The sequence below is a fragment of the Lissotriton vulgaris genome, chromosome 9 (assembly GCF_964263255.1).
Source record: "Lissotriton vulgaris chromosome 9, aLisVul1.2, whole genome shotgun sequence".
NCBI classification, from domain to species: Eukaryota; Metazoa; Chordata; class Amphibia; order Caudata; family Salamandridae; genus Lissotriton; species Lissotriton vulgaris.
The window spans coordinates 1,212,022,732-1,212,043,575 of record NC_141697.1 but is presented as its reverse complement, the minus strand read 5'-3'; the positions used below and the strand labels follow the sequence as shown (position 1 = coordinate 1,212,043,575).

The 20,844-nt window shown below is 49.1% G+C and overlaps 1 protein-coding gene across 1 annotated transcript in view; it reads right to left on the bottom strand.

Moving 5' to 3' along the window:
* The window catches only part of RAB7A (RAB7A, member RAS oncogene family), a 147,323-nt gene that overhangs the window by 40,059 nt on the left and 86,420 nt on the right, over positions 1–20,844 (bottom strand). Inside the window, exon 3 of the mRNA XM_086939301.1 lies at positions 1,171–1,297. Coding sequence (XP_086795427.1) covers positions 1,171–1,297 — 127 coding nt within the window. The remainder of the gene's footprint in view (positions 1–1,170; positions 1,298–20,844) is intronic.

Genomic DNA, 20,844 nt, shown 5'->3' with positions numbered 1-20,844 from the left:
TGGGGGCGGTTATTCAACTTATTAGATCAGAAAGCCAGGCTCCAGTCATGGAAATGACAAATCTAGTTTTCTTCTTGAAAAAGGGCAAGTCGCCTGAGGAGCGCAGCTCTTACCGGCTGCTATCCCTTATAAGTATAGATGCAAAGATTTAGCAAAAATGTATAGCCACCCGGTTGGCTCCTATGATGCCTGGCTTAGTTTCTAGTCAGCAGCATGGCTTCATACAGGGCAGAACTAATACGGAGCAGATCAACACCGCAGTGGGGGCTTTTGATTTAGCTAGGAAAATCAGGGCTGAGGTTGGGCATGGCTCTCCTAGATGCCAAAAAAGGTTTGACCGGGTGGCTTAGTATTATCTGTGGACAATACTCATTATTTGGACTTGGAATGAGGTACAGTAAATGGGAACAAGTCTTGTACAGTAAGCCCCAAGCCAATTATTCTGGCTTACAAACCTCTCCATGGCTGTCCTCTTTCCCCTCTCCTTTTCTCGCTATACTTAGAGCCATTTATTAGGGCTCTGCAGAATAATGTTCAGATTTCCCCCCCCTAGTTACAGGGTGCTATTAGAAACTACCTTGCAAATCAGAAAAGGCTTACATGACTTGTGTAGTAAAGCAATCAATTAGAAAATTTAACAAAGTCACAGGATACGGGTACGTCTAACATCTTCACATCTTCATATCCTGTGAAATGCAGTCACTCTGCTCACTACACACACTCCCAGAATTTTTGTGGTCAATAGGGGATGCAGCAGAACACAGAAGTCAATAGAATGTGTGGCGTGCGGATAAGCCAACTTGAAATGGTTATACGTCGTGCCAGTTTTCAACCATTGCAAGCCAAATATAAAAATCAGGTAGTCACTAATATAATATGTCCTCCATTTTTTACACCTTTCAACCCGCTCCAAGTAGTGAAAATACTGTTTTCCAACTTAAGAGTTACTTTATATAAAAATGTAATATGGAGAGATTTTGTAATTAGTTGGTAGCAGACCCATCTGGAGCCTGAACCTCTGGGTTTGAAAAGGGAAGATTGAGAGTTTCCATCTAGCTAGTTGATGAAAGAAAGCTATATACAATATTTGTGTCATCTTGCAGCTAAAATATTGATAGTACAATTTTCTTTGGAAGTTGCATTCTAATTGTGCTGGAAAAAAGTTCTTACCTGCATAGTGACCAATCGGTCATCCACCATCACTTCCTTTGTCAGGAAATCCGCTCCTATTGTTGCTTTGTATTGATTACTAAACTTCTTGTTCACATACTGGTTCATAAGCGAAGTTTTACCTACCCTGGAAAGAAAGAAAAAAAATCACAACACAATGTAAAACGGAACAAAATTTTGTAAATTGTTTAAGGTGGTTTCAATTGTTAAAACCATTAACTAATTACTGCTGCGAATACATTGTACTGCATTATCGGTTTACTTTAAAAACAAACTCTGCAGCTATAAGAAAACCCCAAAGAAAGGTAATTTGCAAAGGTGTTTTGTAGAACCTGGGGGGTGTGAAGGAAGTCAAGTTCAGCCGAGCTCTGTCTGGCCACCGTCCCCCGTATAAACGAGACCAGACCAGGAGGAAAGTCTTTCTACCTCGCAGCCAAAGCCTGGATCACCCTCCCCATCTGCTTCCTGCAATCTCCCACATTGCCCGAGTTCAGGAAGGACCTCAAGATCTGGCTCTTCGGATGACCTCAGCACTCAATGAAGCTTCCCCAGTGCCTTAAGACGCTCACGGGTGAGTAGTTGCGCTATACCAATCCTGATGGATAGAGGTGTAATTGCAGCTCTTCGTCATGGTACCTTCATTGCATTCATGAACACAGATTTTCGCTCCTTATCGGTGCAGACTTAGTACACTTAGAGTGAAAACATTTCACAATAACAGGTTTGTTTTTATCAAAACTAGTAGTTAACAAGCATTTACAATGCAATAGGTCTAGCAGCATTAAAGTTTGAGCTACTGGCATTGTATATGACAATGTGTTGCATTAATTTGTTAGCAAACTCTGAATTGGTGTATAAAGATGATTTGCAAACTGTCAAATGTTGCTGAATAGTAAGCAACGTTGTGAATAATATTGTTTGCTAGTCATCCTTGGGTACCAGAGTACTTCATTTGAGGCAGAGGTATTATCTTTAGACTACAGGTGCCGGTGCGTGTTTTGCCACTAGTGTCCTTCCATGTCTGGTGCTCTGCAGCAGTTTCAAGAAGTTATTGGAGTTTGATGTTGCTCAAATAGCTGCATTTTCTGATATTTATAAATTTTCCCTAGTCTTCATTTTATGATTTTCGCTCGCGAGAAAGTGATGTGCTTGCTGGAAACACTTTTTTTTTTACCTGTAACGGTCTTTGTTCTGTTGGTGTCACAGATCAATCTGCCTCAATTTCTGAATGTCATCATCGTCATGGATTCCAAATTTATATAGCGCGAACTCGACCCTGTATTTACATTACACATTCAGGCACGGGGAGATTAAGTGATTTGCCCAGAATCACAGGATGTGGATGAGACCTCGAGGCTCGAACCCTGGTTTCAGCACTAGAGTCAGCAGCTTAAGCCGATGGGCCACATCCTCTCACCATGCACAGGGCCGAGTGTCAACACACCAGGGCCTCTGGCAGGAAGCGCCAGGGCTCCATCACTAGACAATGCGCAGCAGGTGGTGCCGGGGAAGGGTCGCGGCTGCTTTAAAAAGCAGGAGGCTGAGAGGGCCTCCCCCTAGACATCAACAACCACAGAAGGCAGCGGCGGCCCCTAGAGAGACCCTGTGCTGTCGACTAGTTTCGGCGCAGTCTCTCCAGCTTTTGAGCGCTATCTCTGCTGCTACTGAAGTGTAAGTACGGAGCGCTACTAGGGGACGGAGACAGGAAGGCGCTAGGGGCCCAGGCTAGCATCTAAGGGGCCAGAGGCGGCACCAAGGGGGGCTTACTAGCAGGTACTGGGCACAACCAGGGCACCTCTTCTGCCTGCACACGCCCTCCCTGGCTACTTTCACTTTTACCTCTTGCACCAAAGAGGGTTGTGGCTGTATCACGAAACATTTAGACTGGCGCCGTTCCATGCATGTCCTGGTGCTAACAGGCGGAACTCGTACACCCTCCCCGTACCACGTGTAATAGAAATGGAAATGTGTGACAAATGTTTATGCATGTTGATTATGCAGGGTTTCTGTTGCGGTGGTGAATTTTTGTTTTTGGTGTGCTGTTGTGTTTTTGTGCATCGTTATTTCAATGTTTTGTTGTAGGTTTGTACTGCGTGGTTTTACTATTTTCTCATTTTTGTGTGTTGTGTATTATTGATTGTGTTCTAGTTCAGAGAGGTCCGCGAATGCTGCTACACTCCACACACAGACACAGTTCCTTTCCTTTAAAGACCCCATGAAAAGCAGCCATTCGCCACAATCGGGAGTGCCACAAACGCTGCTGGTCTTGCGCTGTTCAAGACGCCAGTGACCCCAAAGTGTGGCCCGGACCTGTCTTGACTCGGCAGTTGCGGGGCGCACTTCATGCACCCCCACCAGGGGGAAGTTCGGCACTTTGGTCCTTCTCAAAGCATAAGGTTGGGGCTCAGTCAATAACATCTCAGCAAGTTGGTGCACGCACATCCAACTGTCGGTCTTTCAGTCTACATGTCTGTAACATGTCTGTTGTGTCTAACCACGATGACTTACTTCCTCTTGCGTGACACATTAAGTGACGCTCTGCAGGAAGCAGAAAAGTAGTATCTGAGATTACAAAGAATTTTGTATCAAAATCACAAGCAGAGCTTTAAATGGTCGCGTACTCCGTTGCGGAGTACCTGCACTTTAAAAATATGTGTAAAGAGGCACTCCTTTCACTTCTCTGCCGGGGCGCAATACTTTTAATGTGGGAGTGCACAGAACTAATGCAGCAAACAGATAGTGGGGGGTTCGGGTGAGTACCTGCACTTTCATTTCTAACACGGAACATTGGCTGTGTACAATCAAATGAAAGGGAGGGGGGGGCGGTCTCAGGCGTGTGTGTGTATGTATGTGTGCGGCGGGGGGGGTGTCTATGTGTGCGGCGGGGGGGTGTCTATGTGTGCGTGTATGTGCGCTCGCGTGTGTCTGTGTGGGCTAGAGTGTGTGCACATGCGTACGCAGGGGGAGGTGTGGCTGTGTATGTTAGAGCTTCCCAGGAGATGTACACGCGCGGCCCGCTCCAATCCTATTTATGCGCGTGGCCATCTCTGGTCTCCTGGGAAGCTGAGCCGGCGACTATAGGTCTCTGGCGAGACCGCACGGTAATCGCCACGAGACCTACAAATAACAGAAGTGCAAGGAGAAAGTTTATATTTCTTACCCGGCAATATTAAATACAAACTAAAGGACTAGAGTAAAGTAACTAACTTAAAGATGCTCACTTTATGGCTGAGAGCATCTGGATCCTATAGCGTACTGCAATGGCAGGTAACACCTCAGTTAATTTTTAGTCAGTCTGAAGTTTTTATGTGCTTTACACTAAAGTCCCACTTTTAGCGGATGAAAAGAGGCTTTTGTCATAAATACAATGAAGATTTCTACTAACCTAGCTTTATTAGCAACCTCTTCTTTATGGAGTCTTCTCACAGGATCACTTCAAAAAAAGAGAAGCACAACATATCCCATAACCGTGTACACGGTCTATGTAAAAGGGTAACAATGTTGTAGGACTATGACTTATCACATGGGACCAGGAATGACTAACAGTATCTAGTCATACAAGAGGATGGAAAAAGGTACATGACAAACATATTTAAGTTTCTCTTGCACTCTCAGGACTCAACTAAACTAAACCACATCAACACTGGCCAAAAAAAGCTCATCCACAGGAATGCCATGGATTTCTAATGATTTTGTCCTCACAAAGAGATTATTGGTAAAAATAATTTATGTTCATTCTCATCTTCAGCGACTAGACTTTTTTTTTTTGTAAAATGTTTATTTAGCAATTAACAAAAAGGGAAAGAAAACACAGTAAGCCGCACCGGGGCGTCACACATGTTCCCACACAGTGGGAAATGAAGCAATTTAAGACTGTGGTAATGCCACAACGCTAAGAGAAAGATCAGTCAATGAGTCCGAGCACCTATAGAAAAAGAAAAACCATAAGAAATGCCACTTAGGAGCGGAGTCTTGCGAAGTCAAATTGTCCCTTCAAGCAGGTCTTCGAGCAATCCAAAGAACACAAAAATGCACCATCCGCTGGAATTAGGTACCCCGGTTGCAACACTGAAAAGAAAGGAAAATACAACTCTCCAGCACCCCCCCCCCCCGCGACGGCGACACAAACATACCACATTCATTCAGCAGGCACACTAAAGTTGGAAGAGGTGTAAGGATCTCAATGATGCTGGGCAAACCGCTGAAGGTAGGCCAGTAGATAGGAGGGTTACCAAGGGGCCCCACACGTGCTTAAAGTTCTTGTAATTACCGAGGAAGATGTCCGCCATTCTTTCCAGGCTCAGAAGTCTCCAGAGCCTCGCGTGCCAAAGGGAAATCGCCGGTGCCTCCTTCCGTTACCAAGCCGCCGCCAGCGTAAGCTTGGCTGCTCCCAAGCACAGCCATAGGATTTTCTTATCCGCGCGCGTCTGGTGCTCAAGACCAGGGTCCCGTAGGCCCAGGAGCACAAATGCCAAAGAGTTCTCAATAGGGTATCGCAGGATATCCTTGATATGGGAAAGAATTTCATCCCAGAACGGCCCGATTATTGGTCAATCCCACCAAATGTGGCGGAAGTCCCCCAGAAGGCCACAACCCCTCCAGCACTTGTCCGAGGTAGCCGGGTAGATACGATGGAGCCGAGTCGGAACCATATACCACTGCGTGAGAGTCTTTAGATGAGCCTCCCGTAAGTGGATCGAGTGATTGAATTGGTTCATATCTCTCCACAGCGCTGACCATTCGGCGTCGGCGATATCCCTCCCCACCATCTCCTCCCACTGCTCCATATAACGTGGCCTAGGTGACGATTCAGATTGAAGCAGCAGCTGATATAGGAAGGAGATGGCTCCCTTCATGGTGGATGTCCTTAGCAGAAAAGCCTCAAATTTCGAAGGAGGCCTCGTGGCTGCCTCCAGCACTCCTGGCGACGTGGCCCAATGTAGCAATTGGACATGCCTATATCTATCAGTTTGCGGTACCTGGTAGTCCCGCATGCAATTAGCAAAGGTCAAAGGATCAGAGCAGTGAAACAAGTGAAGCAGCGCCCTGCATCCTCCCTCCCTCCATGCGTCAAAGGGCCCCTCGGCAAGCGCCGGCGGGAAGGCCGGGTTGAAATGCAATGGTGTGAACGGAGATGGGAAGGTCGTCCATCGCTCATCGCCAGCCAAGGTGTCCCATACCTTCAGCGTAGTGCCCGTGGGGGTACTGATGTAAGCATTCACGGGGCAATCTTTCTTCGGTTTCCAGGCTAAATCCCAGATGGACCGACCCGCCACGCTCCGGTCCATATGCAGCCAGTGTTTTTCAGAGAACTGCTGCGACCATTCCACCATGACCCTCAGTTGGGCAGCCTTATAATCGAGGCGCAGGTCCGGGAGACCTACCCCACCTTCCGACCGAGGTCAGCATAGAACCACGAAGGACAGACGCGCTCGGCCCCCTTGCCAGACAAATTTCAATACCAGCGTTTTGAGTTGCCGGAAGTAAGCGCTATCCAGCGGAATAGGCAAGGCCTGGAATAGATACAGATATTTGGGGAGAAGAACCATTTTAATCGCATGCACCCTACCTAACCAGGACAAGAATTTAGGTTTCCACCTCTCCAATTCCGCCCGGGTCTTCGCCAGGAGGGGCGGGAAGTTGGCCGCGAACAGCTTACCCACCGTCGGAGTCAGGTGGACTCCCAGATAGACAATCGAGCCCGAGGCCCAAGCCAACGGCGTCAACGCCCGCACCTGAGCAACATCAGCCTGCGATAGTCAAATTCAAAATGTAAGACTTGCCATAATTTACTTTAAAACCAGCCACACCCTCAAATTCAAGCAAAATGTCCCTAACACAGGGCAGAGAGCCAGCCGGATCAGCCACCGAGAGCAGGACGTCGTCCGCGAAGAGAGAGATTTTGTGTTGCTCTCCCGTGAACGGTATGCCCTTCACACCTTCGTGTTCCCTCAGCGCCATCGCCAGGGGCTCAATGCTGAGCGCGAACAACAAGGGAGAGAGGGGACACCCCTGTCTGGTGCCCCGCGAGTGTGGGAAGAAGGCCGACAGGTGGCCATTCACTGCCACCCTCGAACGTGGGCTGCAAAAGTTCGCCTGCACCATAGTAATGAATTTATCAGAGAAGCCGAAAGCTTGCAGCGTATTGAACAGAAAGCCCCAATCCACGCGGCCGAAGGCCTTCTCCGCGTCCAGACCCACCAACACAGCTGGAATGCGGAACCTGTCTGCTTTTTCGATGAGGTGAACCACTCTACGGGTATTATCGTGGGTCTGGCGACCCTTAATAAAGCCAGACTGGTCTGGGTGTATGATCGCCAGCAGCAGATCTCGTAGGCGGCCAGCCAGAATCGCTGAATACAGCTTTGCGTCAATGTTAAGCAAGGCTATGGGACGAAACGAAGCACATTGCTCCGGGTCCTTCCCTGGTTTCGGCAAAACCGTAATCACCGCCTCAGCCAGGGTCCCCGCGTTCACCCCGGACGTCGCCATATCATTAAAGAGGGCAACCAGAAAGTCACACAACTCAGTAGCATACGTCTTGTAGAAGATCGCTCTGTAACCATCCGGACCCGGAGCCTTGTGTAATTTCAAATTTTTGATGGCGGAGAGAACCTCTTCTCTCGAAAATCGTTGCCTCTAACAGGTCGTTCCACTCCCTAGACACTCGGGGTAACGGCAAACGTTGTAGGAACTCCCGCTGTGACTCCGCATCCAGGGCGTCGCCCGTATACAACTCGGCGTAAAAGCGACCAAAAATGTCCGCCTTCGCTCCATCCCGGTGGTGCAACACTCATGCGGCATCTCTGATCCCTCCTATGTATTCCCGCACCCTCCTATCCCGCAATTGTCGCGCCAAGTGTCTACCAACCTTGTTGCCGCAAGAATACGATTGACGCCCCAGTCGCAGAAGCGTAAGCTCGGCCCTATTGACATAGTGTGCCTTTAATTTGCCCCTCACTGCCGTCAACGGGCGGAGAGTCACTCTCGAGGGGTTGAGTTTGTGAGCTCGACCACCTCAGCTTCCAATGCCTCACACGTTCCTTCCTCCGCAGGGCGTTAATCTGCGAGTTGAGTCCCAGGCATGTGCCCCTGATGGTAGGCTTAAAGGCGTCCCACGTGGTCGACAGTGAGGTGTCCGATGGGGGATTGAGGTAAAAGAATTCTTGGATAGCGAGGCGCAATGCTTGATTAGATACATCGTCCCTGACCACCGACGCCGGGAAATACCACTTCCGATGCGACGCATCAGGTGGCGACCAACGAAGATTAAGCACCAAGAGACTGTGGTCAGATACAGAGATTGGAAGAATGGCGGCATCCATCACGTCCCCGCATAGGGACTGACTAAGGAAAATGAAATCTAAACGGGAGTAGGAATGATGCACGTGGGAGAAAAATGTGTAATCCTTCGTGGTAGGTTGGAAAAATCGCCAGCCATCAACTAGTCCCAGCTCCCCCACCCCTTGCTGTGCCGAATCAGAAAACACTCCCGTACCCGCCCTATGTCCCCCTGAGCTATCCAGATCCTTGTCCCACACCAGATTGAAATCCCCCAACAGGAATAAGTGACCTTCTGCAAAGTCCCCCACCTTCACCAACAGATCCTGCAAATATTTATTCTGACCAACATTGGGTAAATACACCACCACAAAGGTGCACAATCGACCTTGTATAAGCCCTTTGACCATCAACCAACGGCCCTCCTTGTCGTGACGGACCTCCACAGGCTGAAAGTGCAGCGCAGCTCGGAAAAGGAGTGCCACCCCCCTGTGTTTCGTAGCAGCGGAAGATCTATAAATAATGGGATAGGCCCTATGGCGGAGCCGCATCTCACCTTTCCGCGCCAGGTGGGTTTCTTGCAACCCCACAATGTCAAGGTGATGGTCCACTACATACTTCAAAATCTTCTGCCACTTCTGTGGCGAATTCATGCCCTTAATATTCCATGTCCCTATGCTAATCGGCATAACAAAGACGAACCCAGAAAACTGCTCTTATCACTCCAAGTGTCCCCCTCCCCACAACTAGGCCAACACACAAGAGATGTCCAAAACTCGCCAGCCAACCATTGCAATGATATCTACAGCGCCATTGTGCACACACACCCGCAGCCACACATCAAACAACCCCCCATTCCAACCGTCACGGGTCCCCGCCCAACACCCCAAACTCCCCAACTCCCACCCCTCCCCCAGTTGAATCACAACCAAAAACAAGAGCAAAATCAAAAGTGTGAAAGCAAAGACAGTACTCATCGTGTCCAGAAGGCCGGAGTCCGTAAGAGGCCTTCCTTCCAGAAAGCAGGCCGGGGGGAAGGGGACTAATACACTATCCCCCATGGCCACAGTCGAGGGTGTCTCCTCCAAGAGTACATTCATACCCCCAGACCAGAAGGCCCGAACCCCTCCGGCGCCGACCCATCAATGATAAGGAGGTCACGCCGCTCCGGAGCTTTGCTGCGTTTCAGCCAATGTGGCAGAAGCCACCGATGCCACAGCGTTGCCCAGCTCCTGCAGGCTGGTAGCGAGGTCCAGCCGCCGCCGGTCAGGGGAAGCGCCCACCCTATGCCAGGAAGACGAGCGGTGGCGCCTCCGAGACGGAGAAGTAGCTGTGTCCTGCGAGGGCGGCACATCCTCTAGGCCCAGAAGGTCTTTTGCTGCCTGGAGCGTGCGAATTTGTGCGAGACGATTCTGCCACCGAAAGATGATCCGGAATGGATGGCCCCAGGAATAAGCGATGCCCCGTCCTCTCAGAAAGGCAGTAACTGGGCGGAACTCCCTTCTTTTCCGCAGGGTGGAGGCCGCCAGATCCTGGTACAGTTGGGGGCGGTGGTCCCTAAATTGCAATGACGGGAGTGTTCTGGCCTTGCGGAGGATCCGCTCTTTCACCTGGAAGTCATGGACGCACACAAGGATATCGGGAGGGGGCCCCCCCGCGCCTGGGCAGCCCCACTCTATGCACTCTGTCCATTTGGATTTCCGTGTATCCTCCTCATCCAGTATTTGGAGGAACAGGTCCTGGGCATAACCACGCAGGTCCCCTGCCTCACCATCCCAGGGCACAGCCCGGATACGAATGTTATTCCTGCGGGAACGGTTTTCCAAATCCTCCGTGTGCGTCTGTAAGTCCAGGTTCTGCTCGGTAAGGCGAATGATATCCTGCTGCAGCAAGTGCACGTCGTTGGCCATACTTAGATCATGGTCCTCCAGGGTCGCCACCCTCTCGCCTAAGCCGTCTACATCTCTCCGCACCTCCCGTAGATCAGAGGCCAATTGCGCCCGGAGCTCGGAGATATCCTCCTTAATGGAGGCAAAGAGTTCTGTCATGAAAGCTTTCGTCGCCGGCGCTTCATCGTCCAACTGCTTCGACGACCCACTAGCTCCAGGGGACGCCGGCTGTTGGGAGGATTTCGAAGTGCCATCCTTCCCTGGGCGCCCTTTGCGCTGCGCGTTAGACATGGCGGCAAGCAGCTCTCCACCCAGGCGCCGCGCGGCCAAACAAGATGGCGGGCCTTGTCGCTCGGCCCAAGCTAGAGCGGGTGCCTGCGATCTCAAGTGCCAGGCCTCAAACTATAGTCCGTAGCACCCCTGATATGACCGATTCGACGTTCACAGCATACACAGCAACTCGTGCCGTAGGCGTCACAGGTGCACGGGGCAAAGCTCAGGCCCGCGAATGATCAGAAGTCCAATGGCGGCCATACATGAGCGCTGTCGCTATCCCCTAAACCGCCTCCTTCTCACACGTGGCCCGGGCTTCACCGGGATCCGCTGATCTGGCACCGCTCACCACCCCCAGTCTCGGCCAGGGTAATCGCCACCGGCCAGGCTTACCGCCTCCGGCGTTTAGACGTCTCGGCCACCTCTCGGCGACTACCGCCGACCGCTGTGGAGCCTTCTCAGCCAAGCCCCGTGGGTCTGCTTCACCTCACAAGCCAGGGGACTCCAAGCCACCTCCTTAGCAAAAACCCTCCGCCTCGCCGATTCAACGCGACTCTCCACCTTCCGCCAGCTCCGGGGTCTCCAGGCGGGTTCTCAGGAGCTCCGCCCTCCTCCTACACCGGCCGCCGAGATCAAGAGAGGCTGGGGTCGCGCAGGCCGCGGAGTTCAGTCGATCTCGTGGGCGATCTCGGAGTTTCTCCGCCCCACCGACAGCACCAAGCCACTCCGCCACGCCAGGGAGGCTTCCACACCACTTTGAGCGAGGCCGCTCCCTCAGGACCGTGCTATTAGATGCTTTTGCCGGATCAGCGCCGGAGCGGCTCGGAAAGGCGTCCTACTCCGCCGCCATCTTCGTAAATACTATTTTACACAGCTATTCCTGTGAACACTTGAGCACTAACTATTGGTATGCCCCCATGCAATCAATTCACTAAATAGGGGTCTTCATATATTTACCCATCGCAGGATAGCATGACTAGATTAATTTACTTTCTTCGCCTGTCAGCAGGTAGTAAATTCATAGGGCTAATAAAAATGCTAGAATGATCAGAATGTATAGATCGTTGATTTTAGTTTAATTCCGTATCTTCATTCCCTCTGCACTCTGTTATGATTTCTAGGGACACTGGAACACTGTATATATAGTGTCAAGAAATAAGATATTAACCCTTTAACTGTTGGGCGTCTTCCCCGCCAAAGCGGAGCCCTTTTTTTTGGCTATTTGGAGTTGTTTGCGCTTAGGGCTTCATAACTTTAACATAGAAGGTATCCACACCATAATTGCGTCCTTTCCCAATATTTTTGTGGATTATACAGGTGACCCGGGTTTGTTGGTACCCTTAGCGGGGAATTGAGAAAATAGCAAAATAGCGAAATGTAGAGTTTTGGGAGAAAAATAGGAGACAAAATAGGCTGAATAAAAGTCTAACCCCCGCGCCCCCCCCCCCCCCCATTTCCCCAAAATGGCATCAAACTGTTTGCTGTGCTAAAGACATTAATTTTCCCGCTTTCAGGAACATGCAGAGCTGAATGTTTTGGCATTTTTCAAAAAGGTAGCTCGTTTTTCCTATTTTTGTGCTCTCAAACTACTTAGTTTGTGGCAGATACTAATGTAAAACCCATGGGTGATCCAGGTAGGCTACAATTTTCTGGAAAGTAGACAATCTACATTCAGCAAGGGGTCATATGTGGCGATCCCTCAAGGTTTTATGAAATAAACAAACTGTTGAACTAAAGGAAAATTGAAAAAAAAGGGTAGGAAAAAACAGACATTTGTGAGAACGTTTTGTCCCGATGGCAGATTCATGTAGGCAATATACCCTCAAGTCAGCTAGAGGCTTCTAGTTGCAGGGCTATATAGGGTTTGTATGTTCTCGAAGAACCCAAGGTACCCAGAGCAAATAGCTGAGCTGCACTGTATGATGGTTTTTCATTGTGTACCAAGTATAGACCAATTCATATGGTGAAATATGTAGAGTGAAAAATGGGTATCAAGGAAACCTATGTATTTCTGAAATGGACACAAGATATGGAGTAGAGAAGCAGTGGTAATTAGTCGGTACCAGTACTAGCATACAATTTAGAGAAATGATACTCCAAGTACGGCCCAGGGGCCGCTTGCGGCCCTCTTGACCTTTAAATGGCTCCCTTGGTGAACAGCAGATCCTGCTGCTGTTTAGTTGCTAGCACTAATATTCAGAAACAAATGTTAACTAAATGGGCAAGCATTTATTAACCTGCAAATAAATGCTTGCCTGTTTATGAAGCATGTTTTTTAACTTCCTTACACGATCCCGGTTACAGAGACTAACTAGTGATGGAGGTTGAGTAGATGCACAATTGTAGAGCTTGGATGCATCTCAGTTTTTTGTTTGGTGTGTATGTGAATGGGAGTTCTCCTATTGAGGAAGTTCTGAAGGAATCGCTTGAGGTGAGATTTAAAATCTCAACTCCCAATGAGATATCTTGGAGTAGAGGCGTGCATGCAGACTGTTTTATTATTGCAGGACTCAGCTTTTCACAGTAGTCTAGAGTAGCAGGCCTAGAGCAGACTTTCAGGAATGTAATGAAGTTCAAGTCCAGAAGACCAAGTATGGAATGATGCTGAACCTTAAAGTTTTAGTCTGAGCAGCAACTGGTTATAATGCTGGCTTTATTCAATAGGGAGGGCAAATGTCCTTAGACAGTCTCAAAGTCTAGAGGATGATAGCAGTTAGCAACGCAACTATGAGTATCACAGTAGCTGGAGCCAAGTATCCAGTAGGAGGGGTCGAGAAAAGCTTCAAAGGAGACATTGAGCAAATAGGAAAAATTCTTGTTACACACCCCCCCCCCCCCCCCCCCCCCCCCCCCCCCCAAGTTCAAAGCCTCCATTCCTCAGTCTCCAAGTGACCTTTTTTGACGTGCTGGCCACTGACTTACAGTGCGAGTGCCTTGCAGAAAGCTCAACCAGACTGTAAGGTAGTCCTCCCTAGACTTTCATCAGCGAAAAGACCTACCTATTTTCAACTGCAGAGAACAAAAAAGGACAGTTGCCACAGCCTATGGCTATACCACTATAAGAGTTGACGGAAGCCATAAAACCACACCCCAAAATATATATATATTTTTTTCCCTACAGCTAGCGTGGATGCTTGAATATTAAAATGGCAAATGTGGCTTTAGCCTTTAAAGTCTAAGCTAGAGGGCCCTCACCGCACCCAGTCAGTTACATCCCTGCTATTAACCCACAAAAATGTGCCAACTTCAGGCAGTTCGCAGGGTGCTGCTAGTAGTGGTCATGACTTAAGACTGATAACCCCTCACAACTAGTTTCCCCACAATGTACTGACTCTTACATTTTATTTGTTTAATTCCTTGTGCTGTAGGGATCCATGCAGTGCCTCCTGCTTCAGTCTGAATTCTCTGTGATACCATAATTGAGATCCTCTTGAAGCACACACAACAGGATTAAAAAAAAACTTAATGGCCTCCAATATATTCCCAACAACGAGAAGAGACATTAAGGTGCTGATGCCTTCTCCCCACTGTTCAGAACAGCCTGCTGGTATGCATTGGACTACTGCTCTATTTTGTTCAGGTGGGGGGGCAGTCTTTGCCAGTGTCAGAGTCCAGAAACCCTAGGACCAGTCTTGTTCTGCCTGGCACTTCAGTCACACCAGCAAGATCGTCAAGGAGGCAATCTGGCCAGTAACGTGGTCAGCCAATGCCACTATCAATCAAGGTTCAGTCCGGTACTTCTGCAGCCAGTGTAACTCTCCTACCACCCACCACAGCCACCCTCCACCTCCAGGGTCAGCCTGCCTAAGCACTGCCTTGTATGCTGTGGCAGGTGTTGCTACTTGTGGCAAAGACTCAGCACAGATATGCATAGCCAGCAGTTCCGGCACGCAGCCAGCTGGTCAATTACTACGAAGTCAGCTTCGAGGATTAGTCTAGAGCAGTGGTTCTTAACCCTTTGTCGACTGAGGGCGCCCACCTAACCATTACTGAAACCCTGTGGCACCCCCTCCCCCCCCCCCCCCCCCCCCCCAAATAAATCCAGGGACCCCTGCCTAAGCATCTGACGATCTGAACAGCAAAACAATGCACACAAAAATACAGGAATAAGCATTTATCAAACAAATACACACAAATAAATATTTTATTTAATTCAATAACAAAACTACATTTTTCTATTTGGGAAGGTTTAAGCATTTCCAAATTCAATTCAGGTCACTCATCGTCGATACTGTATTCTTTTTGATGCACTTGAACTGCTCCCAGAAATCAATCAGAGGATACAAACGTTTTAGCCTCCACTTTCAAATTCTTTATCATTTGCAGAAAGTGTTAAAATCTTCAATCATACACTTTTACACTTTATTAATCTGTCATTACTTTTCTAAGAAGTTGAGGATCACTCAGACACCCACCTGCTCCTCCAGAGTAGGTCTAGAACTACTGGTCTAGAAGAGAAATTGGGGAAAGGGGGGGTATTGGGCATCAATGCCTGCTCATTGTTTCTTTAGGGGGGGAATAGATTGAGTCAGGACAGCCAACAAGTTCGTTCTAGTACAGTTCTTTAGCATACTTACTACAGGGCAGCTTTACTATTGTTCTGGCTCCATTTGTTTTATGAGGTAAGGCCCACTTTTGAGAACCTTCCTCCAAACTCTGAATTAGTGCCAGGGTGATCATGGTTCCAAAATGGTCACAGTAAACATGAGGACTTTAATTTAAAAAAAAAAAATTAAGCATCAAAAAAATAATTCTTCACCCCATGTTAATGGTGCAAAAGGAAAACTATGCCAGCTTGAAATCTGCATTATGCACTGAAACAAACAAAAAACAAATGAAATCTACATTCCAGAGAACCACTTTATCTCCTCTACAGCAAGGGCTCGGTCAGCATTAAAACTCTATAGACATCCAATACTTGCACGACACTCCAAGAAACTAAAAAGCACAATAGAGAATGGAAAGACCAACAGTTAAATGCAGAAGTGGTAGAAACTTAGTTGAGTAACCAGACAACTAACATCACAGCAACATGCCATCGAGGAGGCAGGTGGTGACCACAGGAATTCACACTGTAAAATGAGGAAGAGAAAAGCCCCACAAAGTCAGCAGAGAAAAAGCTTTTGAAAATTAGACTCCTCCAAGCAATCTGAGGAAGCTGCAACTACAAAGGAACAGGTTTGGAAATACCGGCTAGAAGTAAGCGTCTCCGAGCAGCAATAGCACAGCAGCTCAATGCTCCTAAGGAATTGGATCACAAAAACGGTCCATGTACTGCAGGGGCTAAGAACATCCTTAGCTCTACAAAATAGTCCTTGTTCAGGCTCAAGTTCAGTGCCCCCCACGCACAGACGTGCTGTTTTTCTCTTTAACAGCACTAACATGCATGAATACATATGTGGCAAGAGGATAACTGCCAGGTTGCATCAAAATGTGCGGGCACAAGACCAAGTTCAGTACTATTTTCACAGGATGACGAGGACACCTCTCCTTCATTTATGAGCAAAGGGCAGATTCCGAAGCATGTCACTGGTGGGATTGTGGTTGTGACAATACCAAGGGTTCACCTAAAGATGAAATGCTGTGCCAAGCAACATGGCCGACAGGACGTGAGCCTTCCAAGCTCCGTCCGTCTGCCCACAAATCCTTGTAAAATCCTGCAAAACTGCATGAAAATGGTTGTCCGCCACAGGGATCAAGTACTGGTGATTTCTGGCGTTCGTGGAGCCGAGCTGCGGGGACTCGTGGACCCTGTGGCACCGTGGCGGGGAGGTGCGCGGATTGGGCCTGCTGAGGAAGGCCCACCCGGTCCGGGCCTTCTAATTGAGAGGGACTTGCCTTCTGCGCTCCTTTGCTCCCCCGGGGCGGCCATTGAACATCTGGGCACTGGATGGGCCAGAGGCGGGCAGCAATCTTGCCAGGGATAGAGAGACTTCGCTGAGGACGCCCACAGCGGAGCAGGCTGTGCAGCGGACCCCCTGCCAGTGATTGAGCGACACCCAGGAGCGCTGCCTTATTTCGGCGCCCGGGTTTCGGATAATGCGGGAGGCTTGAGAGAAGTGGCCGGACTTGTGGGATCAGGTGAGAGGGTCTGAGATGGGCGCGGCTACTCTGGTCGAGGCCTGAGAAGCGGAGCGGTCCACTGTGGGCCCGGCCGGCCGGTGGCCGTGTCCTTTGAGCCCCCCCCTGGCTGCGTGGCTCCAGTGAGGGCCACGGACAGCGGTCGCGGTGAGCCAGGGCTGTTTCTCGTTGGACACCCCCTCTGCCCCCTGAGTCCGGATAACGACGCTGGGGCTGATCAAGGGGGCTGATCAAGGGGGCAGTGGCCTTTTTAGTGCGTTGTGGCCCATTTAACCTGGGGTTCCTGCGACAGATACAATTGCCTGGCTGCAACCTCCTGTGTGTCAGTTGCACTGGGGGCCAGACTCTGGTGCCCTGCTGACTCAACAGTAGAAGACTTAAGAGAAGGATTAGCCGGAGGGGGCATTTACCGGATCGACTAGTGTTGCCGCAGATGTGTGCTTGCTGTTCAGAAGGATGATGAATAGCTAATGCACCCTGCGGTTTCAGGGACTTTGTGCGCAAGGAGGCCACTTGGTGTTGTGTGCTCACTGGATTGTCTTATCAGTGAGCTCTCGTAGCGGAGGACTAGCGGCACTCGAATCGCACCAGTGGACACACCATGCATGCACGACAGAGCTTGCGATGGGCAAAGAAAAGACCCACAAGCCGTTGGGATTCAACACCATTAAGCAATATACCACCCCAAGACAACCACCCCCCCCCCCCCCCCCCCCCCAACGGTTTCACCAGGCAGACTGGAGGGACAGAGATTGGCAAGGTAGGGGAGGATTGAGGGGTGGGGGGGGGGGGGGAGGGGTGGGGGGGTTGTCAAGAGTCCCGGAACCCCACCACAGCAGAACTCATGGCAGCTATAGAGGGCTCTAGAAAGGCGCTTGAATACCAAATACACTGTCTCCATATATGCGGACCTTGGCATGGTGGCAGACAAGGTCACGAATGCAGAGACAGACATTGCTGGTTTGAAGGGCGAGGTAGTAACACTAAAACAACAAGTGGTGCAGATAACCGTGGCCACAAAGACCCTGGAGAGTAGAGTCAAAGAGGTGGAGGGGAGAGGAAGGCGCAGCAACATGTGTACTGGGTATGGCGGAGCAAGGTGCAGCTGAACATTTCCTGGAGCTCTGGATTCGCACACAGCTCTGTGCCCGGAGGGACTGTCTGACATGTTCGTGATAGAAGAGCGCGCATAGGGCACTTGTCCCTCTCCAAACCCCGGAAAACAGCCCCAGGCCATCATAGCTAAAATTCTCAACTATCGGGAAGGAGACTGTATCTTGAGGGCAGTCTGGGAACATCAGAACCTTCAGTACGAAAAAAGTAAAGGGGGTGTCTACCCAGACTGCACCAAGCAAGTCCAAGACCTACAAAAGTCCTTCTTAGGAGTGAAACGCAAGTTGCGCGAGCTGAATTTGCAATACATGCTCCTGTATTCTTCTAAATTGAAGGTACAGACGGGGGCAGGGCGCAGTTAGACCTCCCCGGAGGATATCTGGGAGTGGCTGGGGATCCGGGGCGACGGGCAGCCGCCTGGAACGGCACGAGGACAGAAAAGATGCTGGGAGACGCACTCAGATAGAGGCCGCCGGCAGCGCAATGATAGAGTGGAATCGCAGTGTTTGAGTCATTGCAGCGGGGAATTAGGGTGGGCGAGGATGGGTTACTGCAGTTGAACACTCCTGTGGAAGGGGAGGTGGATTTCAACGCCCTGGGGGCTGTATCTGTTGAATCGAATGAACGGGATCAGTCTCCACAACCAACAATTTACATTGTACCCGAGACTTTGATGGAGGATCCTCCTGAGGGGGAAAGGGACTAAAAGGTGGAACATGGGACACTGGCACTGCGAATTGTCTTAGGCTCATGCCATGGATGTACGGTAAAAATGTATAAATTAGTCTGCTGATGTTGGAGACTGCTATTAGTTTGGGTGTGGGGGAGGGGGGGGGGATTGTGGTAACTCCAGATGTGAATGGATATGGCAGGACATAAGGTAATAGGTCACAAATATATATGAGCGGTATATAACTTGAAATAGCAGTGGGCCTATGGATAAGTTAAGGGTGGGCGGATTGGGGAAAAGAACATTGACTTGTGTTGTCCCTGTTGAGCCTAGTGGGATGCTGTGTACGCCCTGGCACGAGCGGAGGGTGGGCAGAATCATCTGTAATGTTAGTCGAGCATTATCCGTGGAAAGGGGGGGGGGGAGGGGGGGTTGAATGGTTTGGGTTTTTTGTTCATATGTAAATGTAAGTTATGTTCCGAAGAAGGGCGGGTTGCTACAGGAGTGCATGGAGTCTTGGCACATGGCCAGATGGAATGCAGGATTAACTGAATATGGCACGCAAGGTAAAGTTCCTTAGCTGGAATGTTAACAATCGTCAGAGTCCTCTCGTTCCTTAAAAGACACAACATAATGTATGCATGCCTGCAAGAGACTCCTTTAGATGACGCCAGGGATATAAGGCTGGCGAGAAAAAAAAAATGGAGGGGCCAGATTTTTCATTCATCGTATTCCACTTATGCCAGGGGTACCCTGATCTGGGTGGCACCAGCACTCCCTTCACGCTACAGTATACAGAGGCAGACGTTGAGGGCCGCTATGTACTATTGAGGGGTACGCTGGATGGACATAACCATACTAAACACATATGCCCCTAATAGCGAGGAGCTGCCTTTTTTTATGACACTACAGGATTTGAACACAACGAAATTGGATACCCCAATGTTGTGGTTAGGAGGTTTTAACTGCGTGCTGGACACAGATTTGGACAGATGCCCACCCATAAGGGGTACCAAGCCACGAATGACCAAGCAGTTCCAGAAGGTGATGCATGACCTGGGACTATGGGATATATGGTGAGATCACCACTCAAAAAGGAAAATATATACATGCTACACGCCCACCCATAGCTGGCTGGATAGGTTACTGGCAACGGAGTACCCAACAATTTTGGCAGCGGAAATTATTCACTTGGCACGATTTCCATCTGATCATGCGCCGGTGTCCTGCTCTGTTCACTGGGCAGCAAGGCCCCGGCAGCTGGCGGCTACCCGCCAATATGCTTGAGGATCAGGTTGGTCGAGAGGTAATTTCAAACGAACTGACAGAGTATAGATCTCTAAATTGGGGCACTGCAGGCAATGGAGCCACTGAGTGGGCCTGATGGAACTGGCTAGAGTTTGTAAAGAAGACAGAAGGGAGAAGGGAGATTTTGCTGTGTTTTGCTGCTGTTTTCCAACTCTGCCAGATGTTAAAAACAAAAAACTTGGGAAAGTCAAAAATTTCAGGAAAATACTAAGATCCAACAACAGCTGGGAAGGGAGGGTGGGACATTTTAAGAGCAATAAGCTGTCAGCAAGAGGAAATCTATCCCCTCCTCCACAATGGATTACTAGTTTCGAAAGGAACACACAATCTTTGAAGAAATCCATTAACCCTTTCGATGCTGATGACGAGCTCAGCTCGTCATGATGCACGGTTGAGCTGTGCTGATGACGAGCTGAGCTCGTCATGAAACAATGGAAATGGGCATCATCCAGCACCGGAGGGGAAAACACCTAGCAGCGAAGGTGTTAATAAGTCAGTCAAACTGTGAAAAATATCCAACAGTAACTCCATTGATAACAGCCTTGTTAAAATGACTTGGCCCCTGATGCAAGACACCCATTCTTGCCAAATCGGTTCGGCATTCGGTTCTTTTACTTATTTTTGTATCATCACCTTCATGTATATGCGTTATTCGACAGACTTTTTACTTTGGGTAACCAAAAGTGGTATTCTCCTGTGTTATGGAAAGGAGCGAAGCGCACAAAATAAAAAGGGGGGCGTACCTCCTCATTCCCTCCCTAAAAATTACAGATTAACAAATGTAAAAGATCTGTGTAAAACTTTACTCAAAAAGATTTTTAAACATAATGGAAGGATCGATAATATAGAGCAATTTGATTAAATTGTATAGGAAGACAATGAAGACTGCCATTCTATGATCGTTCATTATTTGGCTAAACGGACTACTGCGCAGAAGTCAAACAAGTGGAAAACCTGTACTGCCGTCATGCAGACTACCCAAATAATTTGGTAGACTGGGAGACATTATGGAATACACTGGAAGTGATGAAAATGTTGGTCTTTCTTCAATCCTTTGAG